General features: G+C 38.6%; 1 protein-coding gene across 1 annotated transcript; it reads left to right on the top strand.

Annotated features, from left to right (window-relative positions):
• Nucleotides 1-7,321: 7,321 nt before the first annotated feature.
• On the top strand, nucleotides 7,322-23,446 carry cd37 (CD37 molecule). The gene is made up of 9 exons (XM_046356490.1): nucleotides 7,322-7,387; nucleotides 8,264-8,336; nucleotides 8,555-8,618; nucleotides 9,123-9,253; nucleotides 13,190-13,264; nucleotides 14,005-14,112; nucleotides 15,104-15,268; nucleotides 15,509-15,592; nucleotides 23,282-23,446. Exons 2-9 carry the CDS (start codon nucleotides 8,271-8,273, stop codon nucleotides 23,360-23,362), a joined length of 774 nt encoding a protein of 257 aa, XP_046212446.1. The 5' UTR covers nucleotides 7,322-7,387; nucleotides 8,264-8,270; the 3' UTR covers nucleotides 23,363-23,446.
• Nucleotides 23,447-23,873: the final 427 nt, after the last annotated feature.

Below are 23,873 nucleotides of genomic sequence, written 5' to 3'. Positions count from 1 at the left end.
ATAAAGGAATAATAATGCTATGCCATATCTATCTTTGTTTTACGGGGAACATTTCAAGATGATCTGATGTAAGATGCATGATCTACAATAGCTTTAACAACAAAAACATTAGGGATTTTACAATGCCTATTAGGGATTTTACAACTATCTTTACAACACGCAAACAAAGCTCAAGACACACTCAGAAATGAGGGTTCCCAAAGGGTCCCTTTTTTGGTTTCGAGCAGCTCTTTTGGGTTTCATGCAGAACCCTCTTTGTAAAGAGTTCTACATGGAACTCAAAATAGTTCTTAAAAGGGTTTTCCTATGGGGACAGCCGAAGAACCCTTTTAGGTTCTGGATAGCACCGTTTTTCTAAGAGTGCACTTCAATTTGGTTTATATCGCTTCATTAATACCTCATCTTCATAACTAACACTGGGAACAGTGGTGTAAAGTACTTAGGTAATAAATACTTAAAAGTACTACAAGTTGTTTTTTGGGGTATCTGTACTTTACTTTACTATTTATATTTTTCACAACTTTTACTTCACTACATTCCTAAAGAAAATAATTTACTTTTTACATATTAAAAATAGCATAGGCATTGCTATTTATATTTTTTTATATATATATATATATATATATATATATATATATATATATATATATATATATGTATATACACTGTACATCATGTTATTTCAAAATAAAATAATATGTATTGGTCACATACACATGTTTTGTAGATTTTATCGCAGGTGCAGTGAAATAAAAACACAACATGTAAAGTGTTGGTCGTATGTTTCATGAGCTGAAATAAAAGATCCCAAAAATGTTCCATGTGCACAAAAAGCTTATTTCTCTCAAATTGTCTGCACAGATTTGCCAAGTCATCTGACAGGTGTGGTATATCAATAAGCTGATTAAATAGCATGATAATTACACAAGTGCACCTTGTGCTGAGGACAATAAAAGTTCACTCTAAAATGTGCATTTTTGTCACACAACACAATGCCACAGATGTCTCAAGTTTTGAGGAAGCATGCAATTGGCATGCTGACTGCAGGAATGTCCACCAGAGCTGTTGCCAGACAATTGAATGTTCCTTCCTTTACATTAAGCTGCATACAACGTTGTTTTAGAGAATTTTGCAGTACGTCCAACTGGCCTCACAACCGCAGAACATGTGTAACCACGTCAGTCCAGGACCTCCACATCCGGCTTATTCACCTGCAGACAGCCCCCCGGACAGCTGATGAAACTGTGGGTTCGCACAACCAAAGAATTTCTGCACAAACTGTCAGAAACAGTCTCAGGGAAGCTCATCTGCATGCTCATCGTCCTCACCAGGGCCTTGACCTGACTGCAGTTGGGTGTCGTAATCGACTTCAGTGTGCAAATGCTCACTTTCGATGGCCACTGGCACGCTGCAGAAGTGTGCTCTTAAAATATTAATTTTGCTTTCATCTGTACCGGGCACATGGCAGACAGCATGTCGTGTGAGCGAGTGGTTTGCTGATGTCAACGTTGTAAACAAAGTGCCCCTTTATGGCGGTGGGATAAGGGTATGGGCAGGCATAATTTACAGACAATGAACACAATTGCATTTTATAGAATGGCATTTTGAATGTAGAGAATGTGACGAGATTCTGAAGCCCATTGTTCTGCCATTCATCTGCCTCCATCACCTCATATTTCTGCATGATAATGCACGGACCCATGTCGCAAGGATCTGTACACAATTCCAGGAAGCTGAAAAAATCCCAGTTCTTCCCTGGCCTGCATACTCACAAGACATGTCACCAATTGAGCATGTTTGGGATACTCTGGATTGACATGTTCGACAGCGTGTTCCAGTTCCTGCTAATATCCAGCAACTTCGCACAGCCATTGAAGAGCAGTGAAATAGCATTTTACAGGCCAAAATCAGCAGCCTGACCAACTCTATGTGAAGGAGATGTGTCACACTGCATGAGGCTGTTAGGAGTGTGTACGGAGGCGAAGTCGGGTGCGGGAGATCAGAGTGTAGTAAACAGGCTCACTTTAATTCCTGTCCAAACACGACAGCAAATAAAAACATAAACGTGCCAAAAACACGGAATATCCACATAACAATAAACAATTACACACAAAGACATGTAGGGGAACAGAGGACTAAATACATGGAGTGTGATTATGGAATGAAAACCAGGTGTGTATGGAACAAGACAAAACAAATGGACATACGAGAAATGGAGCGGCGATGGCTAGACGATCGCAGAACGCTGCCCAAACTAGGAGAGGAGCCGACTTCTGCGCAAGTCGTGACAGATGAAAATGGTGGTCACAACAGATACTAACTGGTTTTCTGATCCACGCCACTACCTTTATTTTTAAGGTATCTGTGATCGACAGATGCATATCTATATTCACAGTCATTTGAAATCCATAGATTAGGGCCTGATGAATTCATTTCAATTGACTGATTTCCTTATATGAACTGTAACTCAGTAAAATCTTAGAAATTGTTGTATGATGCATTTTATATATTTGTTCAATGTATTTATACAGTGCATTCGGAAAGTATTCAGACCTTTTGAGTTTTCCACATTTTGTTACGTTACAGCCATATTCTAAAATGTAAGTCGCTCTGGATAAGAGCGTCTGCTAAATGACTTAAATGTAATGTAAATGGATTAAATTGATTAAATTGTTTTTTTTTCTTCTCATCAATCTACACACAAATACATTTTGCTAATAAATTTAAAAAACTGAAATATCACATCTAAAATAAGTATTCATACCCTTTAGACAGTACTCTGTTGAGGCACCTTTGGCAGCAATTACAGCTTTGAGTCTTCTTGGGTATGACGCTACAAGCTTGGCACACATCTCTGCAGACCCTCTCAAGCTCTATTAGGTTGGATGGGGAGCGTCGCTGCACAGCTATTTCCAGGACTCTCCAGAGATGTTCATTCAGATTGAAGTCCGGGCTCTGGCTGGGCCACTCAATGACATTTAGAGACTTGTCCCGAAGCCAATCCTGCATTGTCTTGTTTGTGTTCTTAGGGTTGCTGTCCTTTTCGAAGGTGAACCTTTACCACATTCTGAGGTCATGAGTGTTCTAGAGCAGATTTTCATCAAGGATCTCTCTGTACTTTTCTCAGTTTATCTTTCCCTAGATCCTGATAGTCTCCCTGTCCCTGCCGCTGAAAAACATCCCCACAGCATGATGCTGCCACCACAATGCTTCACCATAGGGATGGTGCCAGGTTTCCTCCAGACGTGACACTTCGCATTCAGGTCAAAGAGTTCAATCTTGGTTTCATCAGACCAGAGAATCTTGTTTCCCATGGTCTGACAGTCCTGTAGGTGCTTTATGGAGAAAAAAACTCCAAGCAGGCTGTCATGTGCCTTTTTACTGAGGAGTAGCTTCCGTCTGGCCACTCTACTATAAAGGCCTAATTGTCCTTCTGGAAGGTTCTCCATCTCCACAGAGGAACTCTGAAGCTCTGTCAGAGTGACCATCGGGTTCTTGGCCCTTCTCCCCCGATTGCTCAGTTTAGCTGGGCGGCCAGCTCTAGGAAGAGTCTTGGATGATGGATGAACAGGTCGTGGCTCGGTTGGTTGATGTCCTTGATAATCTTTTTGGCCTTCCTGTGACATCAAGTGCCGTAGGTGTCCTGGAGTGCAGGCAGTATGCCCCCGGTGATGCATTGGGCAGACCGCACCACCCACTTGAGAGCCCTGTGGTTGTAGGAGGTGCAGTTGCCATATCATGCGGTGATACAGCCTGACAGGATGCTCTCAATTGTGTATCTGTAAAGGTTTGTGAGCGTCTTTTCTTCAGCCTCCTGAAGTGGAAGGCCACATTCAGTCTTCCCCAAGGTCCGGAAGGCCACACAACATTTGTATTATATTTCCTTGCATCAAAATTGCAAAACAATTGTTCCATATCCATGGCTTTGGAATATCCGATGCTCCCTGACTGTCTAGCATTCGTTTCGATGATCATTAGTGTCACAGCTCCCGCCAAAGTCGGTCCCTCTCCTTGTTCGGGCGGCGTCGACGGTCACCGGATATCTAGCCATCGTCTTTCCACCTTTCATTTTCCATTTGTTTTGTCTTGTTTTTCCGCACACCTGGTTTACATCCCCTCATTACTCTGTGTTTTTTTTCCCTCTGTTCTGGGAAATATAATACAAATATTGTGTGACCTTCCGGACCTTGGGGAAGACTGAATGTCGCCTGTTTTAGGTCCTTTGATTGTGTTTGACGAAAATGATAGACCTTTCAAATGCTTTATGCAACATTATTGGCAAGTGACTTGATGCCTACCATGCCAAAGCGATTTAGAGTTGTTGAACAGGAGTGACATACTTTACCGGTCAAAAGTTTTAGACAAATCAAAATGTGTTATTTCATAGTTTCGAAAATATATTTCGATTTGTGTAACACTTTTCTGGTTACTACATGATTCCATATGTGTTATTTCATAGTTTTGATGTCTTCACTATTATTCTACAATGTAGAAAATAGTAAAAATAAAGAAAACCCTTGCCTACTCTCAGCTGAGTTTTTTCTTCTTCTCTGAAAACAAGTTTTAACAGGATTTCTAGAACGTTTTCTGAGACGCTTTGTGGATTTGGGCCACGGGAAATATTAAACCCGAATTAACACGTTCTCAGAACACACAAAATTTGTCCAATTTGAGGTTTCTTTATATGTTTCTTTATATGTTTATATTTTTATGGACACCTTCTTCAGAAATCAAACATCTGCATGAACTTTCAAAAAACGTCTTGGGAACCAAAACTGGTCAATAAGGCAATTACAAGGGCTAGCTGGAGTCATTTTAGAAGAGAGCCCTGTTTATTACGTTTGCAATTGAGAGCTTGTACAAGCAAGCCTCCACTTTGTTAAACACCACATATTTCATAACAGGACAAAAACCATTAGCATTGCTCCCTTGATGTATCTAATGGCCTAGGATATAATTATGGTATAATTTCATCCACCTCCTGCTAGCCATTAGCGTCAGACCACTAAGATCAGTTAGGCTAATAACTAAACACAAAAAAACCTTGCACAGAAATAGAACAAAGCTGAAGGGCTTCAAGTTTGACCTGCTACTGAAAACTGATTGAAACCGGATAGAGGTGAATGACTGAAGTGAATTCATAACGTTGATTAAGAGAAAGGGTTTACCCAAGTCACCAGTTGTGCCCACACTAAATGCATTGTATTTCTTTAGCCAATCTCTTCCTCCCACTTTTATGCCTTTGGAGTTGACCTGGGTAAGTGAGACACTAAAATGTTCTGTGTTGCTCTATTTGTACTTAACCGTCTCAGGCACACAGTCCAGGGCACAAATGGAAAATCAGGTGAATGTTTATGATTGATAATTATTCACTTACACTACCGGTTAAAAGTGTTAGAACACCTAGTCATTCAAGGGGTTTTCTTTATTTGTACTATTTTCTACATTCTAGAATAATAGTGAAAACATCAAAACTATGAAATAACACATATGGAATCATGTAGTAACCAAAAAAGTGTTACACAAATCGAAATATATTTTACATTTAAGATTCTTTAAATAGCCACCCTTTGCCTTGATGACAGCTTTGCACACTCTTGGCATTCTCTCAACCAGCTTCACCTGGAAAACTTTTCCAACAGTCTTGAAGGAGTTCCCACTTACACTGAGCACTAGTTGGCTGCTTTTCCTTCACTCTGCGGTCCGACTCATCCCAAAACCATCTCAATTTGGTTGAGGTCGGGGGATTGTGTAGGCCAGGTCATCTGATGCAGCACTCCATCACTCTCCTTCTTGGTCAAATAGCCCTTACACAGCCTGGAGGTGTGTTGGGTTATTGTCCTGTTGAAAAACAAATTATAGTCCCACTAATCCCAAACCAGATGGGATGGCTGCAGAATGTTGCAGAATTCTGTGGTAGCCATGCTGGTTAAGTGTCTCTTAAATTCTAAATAAATCACAGACAATATAATGTCCATTGCTTGTGTTTTTTGGCCCAAACAAGTCTCTTCTTTTTATTGGTGTCCGTTAGTAGTGGTTTCTTTGCAGCAATTCGACCATGAAGGCCTGATTCACATAGTCTCCTCTGAACAGTTGATGTTGAGATGTGTCTGTTACTTGAAGTCTGAAGCATTTATTTGGGCTGCCGTTTCTGAGGCTGATAACTCCAAATAAGTTATCCTCTTCAGCAGAGGTAACTCTGGGTCTTTCATTTCTGTGGCGGTCCTCATGAGAGCCACTTTCATCATAACGCTGGATGGTTTTTGTGACTGCTCTTGTAGAAACTTTATAAGTTCTTGAAATTTTACAGATTGACTGACCTTCATGTCTTAACATAATGATGGACTGCCGTTTCTCTTTGCTTATTTGAGCTGTTCTTGCCATATTACTTGGTATTTTAACAGATAGGGCTATCTTCTGTATACCCCCCCCCCCCACACACACACACACTTTGTCACAACACAACTGATTGGCTCATACACATTAAGAAGGAAAGAAATTCCACAAATTAACTTTTAAGAAGGCACACCTGTTAATTGAAATGCATTCCAGGTGACTACCTCATGAAGCTGGTTGAGAGAATCCCAAAAGTGTGCAAAGCTTTCATCAAGGCAAAGGGTGGCTATTTAAAGAATCTCAAATATAAAATATATTTGGATTTGTTTAACACATTTGTGGTTACTACATGATTCCATATGTGTTATTTCATAGTTTGGATGTCTTCACTATTATTCTACAATATAGGCAATAGTACAAATAAAGAAAACCCCTTGAATGAGTAGGTGTTCTGAAATGTTGGACCGGTAGTGTAGGCTAAACCTGAACAAAATGTTCCTAATTGTTTGTTTCAGCACACTGTTCATACTGAGAAATGTTTTTAACCACATTGTAAAGTCTTCTAAATAGTAATGATTCAGGAATTTAAGGAAAATAAAGCCTACAATTACCACAAGGACTTTCTCAAAGGTTGCTACAACAGGACCAAAACTGGTGCTCTGGGAAATGTCATAACTAATTATATCTAATTAGTTAAGTCATATGAAGTAGTTTAGATTGTTGTTGACAAAAAAATATAAGCTACCCTTTTTCCTCTTCCTGGTTTCATTCATTTTTAATTAAGCAGGTAGATTGGTTACAGCGAGTGTACTTACGCTGGTCAAACAAAAAATTCAAGGCAAATTGAACCTATTGAATATGGGATATTAAAAACCAACTGAAAAAACATCTCGGAGGAAAGTGAAAATATATGGTTTGTAATATTTGCTCAGCTGTGACAGTTCATTTGCATGTTCTATTTGTATCTGTGTAACCACCCTGTTTTTTCCTGTACCGTCTCGCTCAAAACCCATTTCTGCTTTTATCGGTTCATTGTTACTTCTCATTACAGGTAAGAAAAGAATGTGTATTTCAAGTTTAGAAATTAGCAGTTAATTTAATATCAAAGAAATTGATATCTTGAGGGCAAATCAGGATATGTGTGATACTGTAGGATTTTAAATGCTTTATATGCAGACATTCTTTTTGTAAACTAATCATGGAAGCTTACAAATGACAAATGACAAAACCAACAAAGGCTTCACACTGAAGATGGGACTTGTATTCAGCTTCAAGCAGAAAGATGTGGTTAATTGTTGTGTAATATTGCAAGATGGAAAATATTTAGGAAAACAACAATTGCTAAAAACAGCTATTTAGAAACGTATCATGAAAGTAATAACGTATTGTCTACATTGACATTAAGTTAGTGTTGGAGAGCTGTATGACTGGTGACTAAATAATTAATCACCTTGGAGGGTAATATAATATGTTGGGTTGTATCACCGAGGAGAAGGGTATATGACACCCCTGGTTTAAAAAAAAAAATCCCATTCCGTATCCCCTTTCGTATTTTATCTAGACAGAAGGAAGGAGAGGGGTAGAAAGATGGAGGCAGAATGGAAATGTTGGCTCGAGAAGCACACCCATGTCTCTTTGAAGCGACTACAACATGGGGTCCAGAGTTGTTGGTGTTAACCCTCAGCCACACACCCGCGCTGGTCTATTACTAATAACAGAGAGCATTAATTCTCCACCCATTGACCACCAACCTTTGAAACCACATTGGCAAGGATTCAAACAAACGTAGATGACCAACATTACACTGCACTCGACTTGTAGAATGTTAATGCTGTGTCGGAAGCAGAAACGCAGTCCAAACGACCATTCAAATAACAAAGCAGTGAACAACTCCATAATGACTGTGATTGTGTGTCTTATTTTTCAGATACAGAATGGCATCCCGTGGCTGTATTGATCTCATCAAATATTTCCTATTCCTTTTCAATCTCCTTTTTGCTGTAAGTTTGATCATTCACTTATTTAAATGTTTCTCCTGCTAGACATAAGAATGGTGGTAACTGTTGCCCAAATTCACTGATAAAAGTACACTCTGTATATTTGCAGGTTGATTGAACTTGCTTGAAGTCTGTCGAAATATCTATTGATAGGTGAAATGAATTCTTAGTTGAGAGATGTATTTATTGTGCAATGCAATAAGATATCACCCTCCCACCAGTGTGTGGGCGCCCTCCTTCTGTCACTTGGGATATGGATAGTCCTTGCTGAGACAAGCTTCTTCAGTGAGTTTCTGTTTTCATCAACCACTCCTCACAATGAATGACAATATGTAATAATACATCATGTCATATTTCCACACGCAAATATCCTTATATACAATGATGTGTTTTGTAGTAATATAGGAATAACATTCCCTGAGATAGTCCTTTTTTATACACTCGGAATTGTCTTTCTGATTCACTTTTGGATCTCATGAACAAAATCACAGTATTTCATTCCTGATGTCCCTCCAAAACATGCTTTTTGGGAATTTATATTAAGAAAGATGAGTTTATCCATTCAAAACAGACAGCCTGTAAGCTACACATTATATTCACAAGCTAGTCAAATAATAGGTCTACTTTAACCCCAGATTTGTTTTCAAATTGAGACATGATTGTGCTTTGGTTTGACACTGGTCCAATTCTTATTTCAAAGTTGAGTGCACGGTACAGCTATTACTGCTGGCAACCCATACCAGTATGAGCAAGAAGTATCTCCAATGATGTTATTTCCTCTTTTTACAGTGCCTGCCCCTCCCTATATGTCTTTTCCTGTCTTCTCCTATTTTCTGATCATTGGTGGAAGTGCTACGATGTCGTTGGGCTTCATTGGGTGTCTGGGTGCATTGAAGGAGGTGAAATGCATGTTAGGAATGGTAAGAAATCGTTCAAAACAGCTGACAAGCTCTGAGTGCATTTGTAAAAAATCATTTTGTGTGTACATGACAAGATTATGATGGATGAAAGAGCGAGGTTTTTTGTATTTGTCAAAGGGCAGGCAAGCATCGATTATCATGTCACCAAACTAAAACCATCAATAATTATTGTAAAGGAGCATCAAGATCATCACCGTGTACTTTCACCACCCTGTGAAGTTGATCATAAATTATTTCATTTGTAGCCTAATAAACTGTACGCTTTCCCGAGTCGTAGTGCGAGGACAACACAACATACTTCGATATGATGGTTATTATAGTGCATTTGGAAAGTATTCAGACCCCTTGACTTTTTCCACTTTTTGTTACGTTACCTTATTCTAAAATGTATTTAATTGTTTTTCCCCTCATCAACTTACACATAATGACAAGCAAAAACTGTTTTTTAGAAATATTTGCAAAACTCTAAAAATAAAAAATAAAAATATTTACATAAGTATTCAGACCCTTTACTCAGTATTTTGTTGAAGCACATTTGGCAGCGATTACAGCCTCAAGTCTTCTTGGGTATGACGCTACAAGCTTTGTACACCTGTACTTGGGGAGTTTCTCCCATTCTTCTCTGAAGATCCTCCTTAGCTCTGTCAGGTTGGATGGGGAGCGTCGCTGCACAGCTATTTTCAGGTCTATCCAGAAACGTTTCATTGGGTTCAAGTCTGGGCTCTGGCTGGGCCACTCAAGGACATTCAAAGACTCAAAGTCACTCCTGTTTTATCTTGGCTGTGTGCTTAGGGTCGTTGTCTTGTTGGAAGGTGAACCGTTGACCCAGTCTAAGGTCCTGAGCACTCTGAAGTATGTTTTCATCAAGGAACTCTCTGTACTTTTCTCTGTTCAGCTTTCATTCGATCCTGACTAGTCTCCCAGTCCCTTCTGTTGAAAAATATACCCACAGCATTATGCTGCCCCCACCATGCGTAGGAATGGTGCCACGTTTCCTCCAGATGTGACGCTTGGCATTCAGATCAGAGAATCTTGTGTCTCATGGTCTGAGTCCTTTAGGTGACTTTTTGAAAACTCCAAGCAGGTTGTCGTGTGCCTTTTACTGAAAAGTGGCTTCTGTCTGGCCACTCTACAATAAAGCCCTGATTGGTGGAGGGCTGCAGAGATGGTTGTCCTTCTGGAATGTTCTCCCATCTCCACAGAGGAACTGTCAGAGTGACCGTCAGGTTCTTGGTCACCTCCCTGATCGAGGCCCTTCTTCCCCGATTCCTCTTGGTGGTTCCAGACTTCTTCCATTTAAGAATGATGGAGGCCACTGTTCTTGGGGACTTTCCATACATTTTCTGGTATACTTCCCCAGATCTGAGCCTCAACCCAATCATATCTGGGTGCTATATGGATAATTCCTTTGACTTTATGGCTTGTTGGTTGCTCTGACATGCACTGGTATCTGTGGAAACGTATATAGACAGGTGTGTGCCTTTCCAAATCATTTCCAATCAATTTAATTTACCACAGGTGGACTACAATCTAGTTGTAGAAACATCTCAAGGATGATCAATGGAAACAGGATGCACTTGAGCTCAATTTCATAGCAAAGAGTCTGAATATTTATGTAAATAAGGTATTTCTGTTTTTTTATATATATATATATACATTTGCACAAAAAAAATCTAAAAACCTGTTTTCACTTTGTCATTACTGTTATGACTTCTATGAATGGTGGGTGGAGGAGTCAAGCGCAGAGAGCAGGTAGTTCCTTACGTGGATATTTTATTCCAATGACAGCGGAAAAACGGACATGCAAAAACACAAGGGCGCATGAAACAACCCGTCCAAATAAACAGGACTAAAACCGTCCGGGAAAATAGAGATCACACTAATCAACCAACACCAATAAACAGAGAACAAGCCTGCACAATACCCAGCGGGCCTAGTGCCCTTAAATAGCCTACAAACTAAACTAAACTCAAAACAGGTGTAACCAATTAGACTCAACTAACAGAAACAAAAGGAAAGGGAATCGATGGCAGCTAATAGGCCGGCGACGACGCACCATCTTCGGCGGGATTCATGACAATTACGGGTATTGTGAGTAGATTGATTTTTTTTGTAAATAACAGCAGGTGCATTATATCTTAAGGAAGTCTCTAGCTATTGCTCGCCTGAGGTTGAGTATATCATGGGCTCCAAAATATTCTAAGGAGCTACCTCCCCTAAATTTTTAATATTACCAAAAGAGCAAATAACCTTTTTCTGAACTGTAAAGAACCATTCAAGAGCCCAAAGAGTTCTTTAAGTTGTTATGGTTCCGCATAGAACCACCGCCCTACCCAAAGAACCCTTGAGGAACCAACTTTTTTTTTTGATGAAAAAGTACAATTATTTGTATTTGTCAAATAGAAGCCAAGCATCAATTATCATGTCACCAGAATAAGACTGTCAATATTTATTGTAAAGGAGCATCAAGCTCATCACCGTGTACTTCACCACCCTGTGAAGTTCATTTACATTTACATTTACATTTAAGTCATTTAGCAGACGTACATAACTTATTTAATCTGTCGCCTAATAATGTTCATGGTTTCCCGAGTCGTAGTGGGAGGACCACACAACATATCATGTGACTCCAAGTTTACTTCCATATGATGTGATATATCAATATTTTCCCATAAAAGTGTTCGTAGACATTTGGTAATTTACTGACAAATTGTCTGTTATCCGAAATGTACTTTACTCACATAAAAAGGTTGGATGGAACCTGGTTTATTGTTCTGTTAATGTAAAACTTAAAATAAACGCTGAGTCTCAAATATCTCCTGTCCCATAGCCGGGTAATAGCACACATTTCAGCAAATAAATGCCTGTTTCAAAGAAACACCAGGTCTAAATTAATTATTTAGGAGGTTACCATGAATTACCAGCAATTGTTTATGAGGGTTAATTTTTTATTTGTTATATTAAATAATTCAGTAATGCCTAGAAAAAATATGTTTTTATTGCCAGTAAGAAACTGCTAGCCATTGGCTGCAATCAGGAGAGAAATGCTAGCTAACTGGGAAGCACAATAAAAGTGAACAACTTCGGGAGTACAGACACCCAGAAATTGGAAAGAAAATGGACAGTCCAAAGAGGAGAATAATTATTCTGCAAATTACAAGTAATTTTTCATCCAAAATAGAGGCATACTAAGACAAAACACTGTGAGTAAAGGATAACACATTAGTGCAGGAAACTAAGAAATGTACTAAGAAAGTGAATGCTGGAATTAAACAAACTATACAAATAAGCAAAAGCTGTGTGGATTAAGGAAATAAACACCTGGCTCAAATAGACGCCTGGCTCTAATAAGCGCCTGTTGTGGTCAGTGATTTAAGGCCTAGCCAGTCTCCAGATCTCAACCTCATAGAAAATCTTTGGAGGGAGTTGAAAGTCCATGTTGCCCAGCAACAGCCCCAAAACATCACTGCTCTAGAGGAGATCTGCATGGACTAATGGGCCAAAATACCAGCAACAGTGTGTGAAAACCGTGTGAAGACTTACAGAAAACGTTTGACCTCTGTCATTGCCAACAAAGGGTATATAACAAAGTATTGAGATAAACTTTTGTTATTGACCAAATACTTATTTTCCACCATAATTTGCAAATAAATTCATAAAAAAATCCTACAATGTTATTTTCTGAATTTTTTTTCTCGTTTTGTCTGTCATAGTTGAAGTGTACCTATGATGAAAATTACAGGCCTCTCTCATCTTTTTAAGTGGGAGAACTTGCACAATTGGTGGCTGACTAAATACTATTTTACTATTTTGCCCCACTCTATGTCCAAACTTGTGTAGGTTACACACACCTAAAACACAAACAAATAAATTATGCAGCAGCACATACAAATATGGCAGTGATTGATCTACTCTAACTATTGCTCATCTTTACAGTATTTCTTCCTGCTCTCCATCCTTCTTGCTGCTCAGATTGTGGGAGCGGTTCTGCTCTTCACTCAGAGGACTTCAGTAAGACATTTACCTATGATATTACCTGAGTAACTACGCTTACTTATGTACTTATCTTCACACGAGCCATGTACAATGCTTAAATTCACACAATCCTTGGTGTTATTTGACCATAGTTACACATCACAATCAACAATGACACTATTTAAACTATTAAATCATGACTGGCACTCAAGATTGTGTTGGTTCACCCTTATTTATGAATTACAAAGATATTCAAAGATTTGTGACAATAAAGATGACTTCCTGAACTAGCTATATATCTATGGTAAATCATTTGTCTCCCTATGACCAGGTTTCCGTTTTTTCTCCGCTTGCCACATTTTACATTTGCAATTGAGTAATTTAGCCGAAGCTCATACATCCCCGTGGGACTACGAACCCACAACCCTGGCAATGGAAGTGCCATGCTCTACCTACTGAGCCACTGCTAGGAGCAAGTCAAATACATACGCATTTCATAATGATGTGACAATCATCAATGCAGGGAGATTTTGAAAATAATATTGTTGCCTAAAAGGGACACTGCTATTATATCTAATTCCACAGCGTCACATTCTGTGTATGCAATAGCCTAGTTTGTCTCGGGGTGTGCCACGAAAGTAAAACTTTTTTTTGTTACCTGGTGAATGGGTTGAAAGGAGACCTTGTAAGTCGATATCAGTGGGTATGTTATTTACACAATAGTCGGAGTGACTTTTGAAAGGCATCTCATTTCTTTCTCACACATTTTGTTCTAGTTTGAAAGCAAAGTCGAACAGCATGTCCTTCATCTCATTGCATCATTTGGCAAGAATGAGTCCAACTATCTGAACTTGGAGAAGACTCTGGACTACGTTCAGCGGGAGGTAATACATGCAGTAGTATACACTGCCAGTTGGTCATTTGTCCTTTGGATGAGATGTTGAACTGAGGTATTGAAGAGTAGGGGTGTTAACCCCCGATGTACTGGCTAAATTCCCAACCTGACCACGTATTGTCATGGCCACAAAAATCAACCCCTGATTCCTAATTTGGCATAAATCCCTTATCACCTCTCCACTGTGAAGGCTAACGTTATGGTGAGCTTTCTGTCTTAAAATGGCTGCTGAGGCATCACTCGAGTGGGTGCTAAACGTTGGTTAAGGATGAGTTGAGTTTCCACCATACGTTAATGTAAAGTGCTTTGAGCATCTGGAATAACACTCAATACATCCAGTCGGTTAACTATGATTATCAATTGGAATGGATCAACCTAATTCTTTAAGAGTCATGGTTTTGTTTGGATAGTTCCCTATACATGCTCCAAATATCATCAAAACTACAACAAACTAATCTTAACTTTAAACTGAGTTGCTGCTGACACTTGATATGTGTGAATTAATTTTGAGAGGTCATCTATGATAGAATCTAGTTCAACTAAATGGAGGCCGCGATTCAAACCCACACAGATTTTTTGCTATTGCACTTGACTTGTCGAATGTTTATGTTGTGTAGGTGGTGTAACCACAGTAACAGTAATTAAACCTCCAAAAAGCCCACTTCAACATAGGTGTCTTCTAACTTGATGCATGATTTCATTTCCATGCGAATGAAGTGATTTATATAATGAAGTTGGATCATCGATGTTTGAATTTGGCATATAACACATTTGTGATCTAAGAAGTCATTTAAGAACAGGTATGGTTAGCTGATGCGCGACCCAATGGCAATTTCCACCATGGAAAGTTACGTCCGAATCAGGATTGCAGTGTGTCAAGTGCAGTACGATGGTCAGTTGTCTGCATGGTTTGAATCCCGCCTTAGACTTTGAAAGAGTGTTAGATTAAGCATTTATCTCCTTCTCTTACAACCGTGTAGATTCATTGTTGTGGATGGACAGGACCAAAGATCTGGGTGGAGGCACCCTGCTCCTGTTACCACCCCATCAATAACACCCAGAATGCCTCCAATTCTTATGAAATGTGTGACTGCAATGACATCCGGCCTTTTTCAAATTACACAGCGTGTGACATCTATCAAAATGTAAGTGGTCCTGACTCATGGCCTTACTTCAAATGTGTTACATTTGATATAACAACATTTTTTTTAAAGGCCAGCAAACTTGTATGTTGTTTTCATTTGTATGTGATCTATTTCTGGTCCCAAGCACCCTTTTTGACTTGTTTAAAGAAGATGATTTAGAGTTAAGCACATTCTCTACCTTAACTGAGAAGTTTGATATTTCCTGGTGTTTTACTGATTGCTTTAACTTCTCTGTTACAGGGGTGCAGAGAGAGTATTAGAGAGTGGTTGGACGAGAATATGCTCATTATTTTTGCCGTGCTACTTGCTGTGATGGCGGTGGAGGTAAATTGGATAATCTCATCTCAACTTGACAAACCGGGTCAGAAATCACAATATTCTAAACCCAATATGGTTAGAATCATTATGAAGCAACAAATGTTTAGAGGTCAGGGGCTTTCAGTTTCAGTGAATGGTCATATTGACCCTCCATAGGTGGTCTGAGAATGTGTATATCCTCACAACATAGTCGTTCCCGTAGTATTTGTATTTATTATGGATCTCCGCTACCTGCTGCCAAAGCAGCAGCTATTCTTCCTGGGGTCCAGCAAAATTAAGGCAGTTTATACAATTTTAAAACATTACAATACATTCACAGATTTCACAACACACTGTGTGCCCTCAAGCCCCTACTCTACTACCACATATCTACAGTACTAAGTCCATGTGTATGTATAGTGTGTATGTTATCGTATGTGTGTGTGTGTGTATGCATGTGTCTGTGCCCATGTTTGTGTGGCTTCACAGTCCCCGCTGTTTAATAAGGTGTATTTTTATTTGTTTTTTAAAATCTAATTTTACTGCTTGCTTCAGTTACTTGATGTGGAAGAGTTCCATGTAGTCATGGCTCCATGTAGTACTGTGTGCATCCCATAGTCTGTTCTGGACTTGGCGACTGTGAAGAGACATTTACATTGTGGCATGTCTTGTGTGGTATTGCACAAAACAGTAGGTACACACAAAACAAGGGTTGTTTGGGAAGGGTGATGGCTCTATGTGGAACCATGCTGACCCAAAGAACCCTTGGAGCCCTTCGATGCTTCTTTGCAGTTCAGAAAAGGGTTCTTTCCTCTTGTATGCACACATGACTGTAAGTCGCTTTGGATAAAAGCGTCTGCTAAATGGCATATATTATTATTATTATTATTTTAGTGACCATTTAAATGTAGGGGTGGTGGCTCATTAGAATCATTTGTGGCATGGTTTAGACACAACTTTTTGTTTGTGCAACCGTGAGTGAGAGAGTCATTCCAGTTGAGTTAATATGTTGTGTTATGCTAAATCATGTTATATATGACTATCTCTAGTGAAGGTGTATTGTGAAAGACCAAAGCATGGCTTCGGGTCAGTTGTGAATGGTTTACTAACTTAGTCAGTGGTTCTCAATTCTCTCCTCAGGGTCCCCCTGCTATTTCAGAGCTAACACACATGATTCAACTTGTTAATAAACAACAATAAAACCTATAGAATTTGAACAATATAATATGGTTATGAAAACAGAATTAAACAGCCTGTATGGTTCTACAAAGAACCTTTGATATTGAGAAAAGTTCTTAATGAAGCCATTCTCCATAAAGGTTAAGTAAAGAACCATATAAAAAGGGTTGTAACCATAGCAGACCCCTATTTTTTTGGTGCTATATAGAACCTTTTTTTAATGGCTCTTTAGAGAAGCTTATTAAATGGTTCTTTATAGCACCATTCAGCTTCCATTTAGAACCCGATGAGCATGGTTCCTTATAGAACAAATAAAAATATAGTTACAGGCAAAGTAACCTTTATTTGGCACTCTATAGAACCATTTGTTTTTAGTGTGTACTAGGGAAGCTTCAACAACCACACCACGTACTGTAACCACTCCTATGGTGGAGCAATCATATTGTTAGAGTTTTGTTTAAATGCACCAAGAGAAGACCAGTAGTGACCCTTATAAATAAGAGTTGTCCACGCTTTGTGTCTTTGTCTCCATGTTTTCCTCCCAGTGTCTCCAATGGGTGTGTCTCCTGGTTCTTTGTTGTTTGAGTTGTACTCCATGTCCATGTTGTCGTCCCTCAAAGACTGAAGGCAGGCACTTTCAACTTTCCAGGTCTGTCATGTTTTTGTGTAGTGGTGATCCAGTAAAAAATACAACATTTAAAAAAACGACATATATACACTAGCGTTTAAAAGTTTGAGGTCACTGTTTTTGAAAGAACAGCACTTTTTTTGTCCATTAAAATAACATGAAATGGAACAGAAGTACAGTGTAGACATTGCTAATGTTGTAAATGACTGTTGTAGCTGGAAACGGATGATTTCTAATGGAATATCTAGCCTTCATTTCTCAGAACAAGAATAGATTGACGAGTTTCAGAAGAAGATTCTTGTCGTTTTGAGCCTGTAATCGAACCCACAAATGCTCATGCTCCAGATACTCAAATAGTCTAATGAAGGCCAGTTGTATTGCTTCTTTAATTAGCACGGCAGTCTTCAGCTGTGCTAACATAATTGCAAAAGGGTTTTCTAATGATAAATAAGCCTTTTAAAATGATAAACTTGGATTAGCTAACACAACGTGCCATTGGAACACAGTAGTGATGGTTGCTGATAATGGGCCTCTGTACGCCTATGTAGATATTCCATTAAAAATCAGCCGTTTCCAGCTACAATAGTCATTTACAACATTAATTAACAATGTCTACACTGTATTTCTGATCAATTTGATGTTATTTTAATGGACAAAGAATGTGCTTTTCTTTCAAAAACAAGAACATTTCTAAGTGACCCCAAACTTTTGAACGGTAGTGTATATATTTATATATGCTGTATAATTCCTAATGAAAGTTAACACACACTTTGAACGGTAGTGTATATATTTATATATGCTGTATAATTCCTAATGAAAGTTAACACACACTTTGAACGGTAGTGTATATATTTATATATGCTGTATAATTCCTAATGAAAGTTAACACACACTTTGAACGGTAGTGTATATATTTATATATGCTGTATAATTCCTAATGAAAGTTAACACACACTTTGAACGGTAGTGTATATATTTATATATGCTGTATAATTCCTAATGAAAGTTAACACACACTTTGAACGGTAGTGTATATATTTATATATGCTGTATAATTCCTAATGAAAGTTAACACACACTTTGAACGGTAGTGTATATATTTATATATGCTGTATAATTCCTAATGAAAGTTAACACACACTTTGAACGGTAGTGTATATATTTATATATGCTGTATAATTCCTAATGAAAGTTAACACACACTTTGAACGGTAGTGTATATATTTATATATGCTGTATAATTCCTAATGAAAGTTTACACACACTTTGCACAGTTCTCCCATTTTGCTGCCTTAAAATAAAATCTAAAAAAGGATTAAGTAAAACAAAATTAAATTAAATTAAAAATTAAAAAATAAGTAAAAGATGACTCGATTGACACAGCAAATTTGAGATCAGAATTTTAACGCCCACATTGTTCAATTGAACACTTTCTTAGAAATTAAGTGCCCCACAGAAATAGTTTGAAACAAAAATCTTTCAGTGTTCAGAAACTCACACCCCTAGAGTGTTGGTCCCTAACACCACGGGTGTTGCAAATTCCGACTTAAATGAACACTTTATTAGAGTTGACGCTGACACGCTTTTTTACTGTTAGGAAATAACACATGTAGTTTTACACAGCTTGTTTTAATACTGCAGGTTGTAAAGTCACATTTGCATAATTGTGCAGCTGTTAAACAAAACTCAATCCCAGGGTTAAGTCTTCAGAAGACTGGGGCATGTTTTCCTCTAAGTTTTTACCTGGACTTTGTTCCTTCCATATTTAGTTTTCCTGTTGGTGACAAGCAGACCCATAACAAGATGCTGCCACCACAATACTTGAAAACACAGAGGGTTTCACTCTGATGTGTTGTATTGGATTAGACCCAAACCTTAAGTTATCATTTAGGCCAAAAAGTGAATTTATTGGCCATGTTGTCTTGCAGTATTATGGGCATTGTTGCAAACAGGATGGATGATTCACTTTGTCATATAGGCCAGTAATGTGGAGTGAATGCAATGTTGTTGATCCATGCACAGCTCTTTCACCTCAGCCATTACATTCTGTGACTGTTTTAAAATGATCTTAAGCATCATAGTGATATCCCTGAGCAGATTCCATTCTCTCCCGCAGCTCAGTTAGGAAGGATGGCCAGATCTTTACAGTGTCTGGGTGATATGATACACCATCCACAGATGAATTACCATACTGAAAGGGATATTCAGTGGGATATTTTATTTGACCTCCCCTGATCTATTCCAAACTAAATGTATCCCATACATACTTGCAAGGCTCATCGGTGGCTCTGAGGTTGTATGTACAGTATGTACAGCATTCTTAAATCATGACAACTATTACTTCTGATAACATATGGACCTCATTCAACAAATTGTGTGATTTTGTTTCTGAAAATATCACCTGAACATATTTAGATGTGCCACAGCAATGGGTGGGAAGACCTTTTCAAAAAGCACTTATTTGTTTTATTCATTTCAGAACATTTCTATAGTTTTTAGATCAGTGGAAGAAAACCCCAGTTGAATCCCCTTTTAGATTGAAATTTTTAAGGCAGCCAAATGTGAAAATTGTGCCAGGGTGTGTAAACTTTGAATAGGCACTGTATGTAATGGTTGAATTTCAGATTATGTTTCAAATTAATAATCTTTCTGAATCATTTAACTCCCTCCAGTGATATTTATATGGAATATTGGCAAGGTATATTTTGAATGCTTTCATTTTTCATGGTTTTGATGTTACATTATAGAGACTGAGAGCCAAAGTGGCATTGCATTGTTCCTGCCCAAGGGCCTTTTCTGCCCTGTGTTTTACAGAATCATTTATTTGATTTTCAAATAGTTAGATAGTATGTCTGAGTCCAAAATGGCAGGGTATGATGACAACACTTTGTCCCTCAATGTGGTGCAGTGTAATCTTGGTGTGTGCTTTGAATAACTGTTTTGTTAAAATAGTGCCATTTAATTAAAAAGGTTTGATCAGGTATTAACAATATTCTTCTGACAGAGCAAAGATGTGTATCTTTAACAACAAAAAATAGTGTCTCAAAATTCATTGGACCAATGAATGATGTATGACAAAATGTAAGACATATTCAGTGCGTATCATAAGTACGTATTCACCCGTCTGATTTCATCCCATTTTGTTGAGTTACAAGGTGGGATTGAAATTCCAGAATATTTCATTGTGATTTGTCATTGATCTACACATAATACTCCATAAAGTCAAAGTGAAAAGAAAATTCGGCACATTTTCACAAATTAAATGACTAAAATATTGTTGTTGCATCAGTATTCATCAACTTTGTTTAGGCAAGCCTAAAATAGTTCAGAAGTAAAACTTGGTGTAAGATAATAAACTACATGGTCTCAATCTTGTGTGAAATAATAGGGGTTGATATGAATTCTGAATGACTACTCCAACATCTGTAAGGTCCTTCAGTCAAGTATTGAATTTAAGCACAGATTCAATTACAAAGACCAGGGAGCTTTTCGAAAGCCTCAAAGAAAGACAGTGATTGGTACATGGTTAAAATGAACAAATCAGACACTGAATATCTCTTTAAGCATGGCCAACTTAACAATTATGCTGTGGATGATAGGGATGGTGCAAGGTTTTCTCCAGACGTGACGCTTGGCATTCAGGCCAAAAAGTTCAAGCTTGGTTTCATCAGATCAGAGAATCTTGTTTCTCATGGTCTCAGACCTATAGGGGCCTTTTGGCAACTCCAAGCAGGCTGTCATGTGCTTTTTACTGAGGAGTGCCTTACGCCTGACCACTCTAACATAAAGGCCTGATTAAGTGCTGCAGATATGGTTGTCCTTCTGGAAGGTTCTCCCATCTCCACAGAGGGACTCTGGAGCTCTGTCGGTGTGACTATCTGGTTCTTGGTCACCTCCCTGACCAAGGCCCTTCTCCCCCCCCCGATTGTTCAGTTTGGACGGTTTGCCAGCTCTAGGATGAGTCTTGGTGGTTACAAACTTCTCCCATTTAGGAATGATGGAGGCCACTGTGTTCTTGGGGACCTTCAATGATGCAGACACTTTTTGGTACCCTTCCCCAGATCTATGCCTCAACAAAATCTTGTTTCGGAGATCTAGGGACAATTCCTTCGACCTCGTGGCTTGGTGTTTGCTCTGACACTGTCAATTGTGAGACCTTATATAGAGAGGTGTTTGCCTTTCCAAATCATGTCCAATCAATTGAATTTACCACAGCTGGCCTCCAATAACATTGTAGAAACATCTCAATGATGATCAATGGAAACATGACGCACCTGAGCTCAATTTCGAGTCTCATAGCAAGGAGTCTGAATAATTATGTAAATAAGATATTTCAGTTAAATGTTTTTATTTTATTTTTAATTTTTACTGTTTTGTCTTTCTCATTATGGGGTATTGTGTGTAGATCGATGATGGAAAAACATTATTTAATCCATTTCAGAATTAGGTTGTAACCTAACAAAATGTGGAAAAAGTCAATTAGTCTGAATACTTTCCGAATGCACTGTAAAGCCCTTTTTACATCAGCAGATGTCACAACGTGTTTATACAGAAACCCAGCCTCAAACCCCAAACAGCAAGCAATGCAGATGTAGAAGCACAGTGGCTAGGGAAAACTCACTAGAAAGGCAGTAACATAGGAAGAAACCTAGAGAGGAACCAGGCTCTGAGGGGTGGCCAGTCCTCTTCTGGCTGTGCCAGGTGGAGATTATAAGAGTACATGGCCATTTAGGCCAGATTGTTCTTCAAGATGTTCAAATGGTCATAGCTGACCAGCAGGGTCAAATAATAATCACAGTGGTTGTAGAGGGTGCAACAGGTCAGGACCTCAGGAGTAAATGTCAGTTGTCTTTAGTTTTTTACATTTGCCAGGTCAAGGTTTGACTTTTTCAGGAGAGGCGTTTTACTGCCACTTTTAGTGGGTCTGGTCCAAATCCGGAGGACAGGGAGCTGTTTATTATGTTCAACATAGGAGGGCCAAGCACAGGAAGTAGCTGTTTCAGTAGTTAAGTTGGAATAGGGTCCAGTAGGCAGCTGGAAGGTTCAGAGGCCATGACCATTTTTGTGAATGTGTAAGGAGATATATAATTCAAAAACTTGAGTGTCTCCATTGATCTTAGGTCCTGGCATTCTGCGAATCCTCAGGACAACTGAGTTTTGGAGAAATACACAGATTGAAAGAGGAGTCTGTAATTTGCTTTCTAATAAATTATATTTTAGAATATACTTTAGAAGTGTTTAATTAATATTATTTTATAAACTGTCCAATTACATCTATTTAAATCCCACTTTGTAACACAGTAAAATGTGAAGAAATCCAAGGGGGATGAGTACTTACGATACCTACTGTAATACCAAAAAATCTGATTCATTGATCTAATATGTTGGTCAGAATTTGTCCACATGGTTTTTATAAAGATGTATATAGATCAGGGGTGGGGAAAAACATTTTGACTCACTGTTGAATTTCTGAATCCCAAAGTGGCCCCCAAATGATCACCCATCTATGATGCTCATGTGCAAATGGACGGGGGGCCCATAGGTTATGCATGTACATGTTAATTACTCTCTCTCTCTCTCTCTCTCTCTCTCTCTCTCTCTCTCTCTCTCTCTCTCTCTCTCTCTCTCTCTCTCTCTCTCTCTCTCTCTCTCTCTCTCTCTCTCTCTCTCTCTCTCTCTCTCTCTCTCTCTCTCTCTCTCTCTCTCTCTCTCTCTCTCTCTCTCTCTCTCTCTCTCTCTCTCTCTCTCTCTCTCTCTCTCTCTCTCTCTCTCTCTCTCTCTCTCTCTCTCTCTCTCTCTCTCTCTCTCTCTCTCTCTCTCTCTCTCTCTCTCTCTCTCTCTCTCTCTCTCTCTCTCTCTCTCTCTCTCTCTCTCTCTCTCTCTCTCTCTCTCTCTCTCTCTCTCTCTAGCTATGTGGTATGACCCTTTCGATGTGTCTGTATAGATGGACCAGCCTGGATTACAGCATGCTGATGCAATACTCAAAGTAGGACAGAGTGCTGCATAAACATCTATGAATGATATAATTTGTGTTTCTATGTTTATAAAGCGAAATAAAAAATAGTTGCATTATTCATTATTAAAATTTGAGTGTACTTAATTAATCGATTGCTTTGATATAACTCCGTCATTCTTGCTCATTTCTTCATAACTTTATTTTTTGTATTGATACATTACATTGCTGTGTCTACTACTACTATTTCATAACCATAAGTGCTTCAAGACAAGCAAGTACGCACATTTACTTCAGTTAATGTCCTTTTCTAGTTTATAGCTAAATTCATCGCAGATTATAGAAGCTTCAAATCATGCATCAGTAGTAGTAGTAGTACTGACAGCAGTAGTGATGGTAGAAGTAGTAAAGGTTTTAATAGGGTTTTCATAGGCTGTGTTAGCTATAGTGACCTATTTTGGGCTGGTTTGTAAGTACTATATCATCATAAGCCATAGTATGTTTATAAAGCTCTCAAAATTTGGAACATTCTGAATGCTTGTGGCAGT

This window comes from Oncorhynchus gorbuscha, linkage group LG07, assembly GCF_021184085.1.
Source record: "Oncorhynchus gorbuscha isolate QuinsamMale2020 ecotype Even-year linkage group LG07, OgorEven_v1.0, whole genome shotgun sequence".
Lineage (NCBI taxonomy): Eukaryota > Metazoa > Chordata > Actinopteri > Salmoniformes > Salmonidae > Oncorhynchus > Oncorhynchus gorbuscha.
This window is presented reverse-complemented; position numbering and strand designations above follow the sequence as displayed.

Bases quoted from the DNA above. Each gene is read 5' to 3' on its own strand.
- cd37 (XM_046356490.1), top strand. From the start codon at position 8,271: ATGGCATCCCGTGGCTGTATTGATCTCATCAAATATTTCCTATTCCTT. The intron at 8,337-8,554 runs GTAAGTTTGATC...CCCTCCCACCAG, and splicing joins TTTTCAATCTCCTTTTTGCT to TGTGTGGGCGCCCTCCTTCT. The intron at 15,593-23,281 runs GTAAATTGGATA...CTCTCTCTCTAG, and splicing joins TTGCTGTGATGGCGGTGGAG to CTATGTGGTATGACCCTTTC.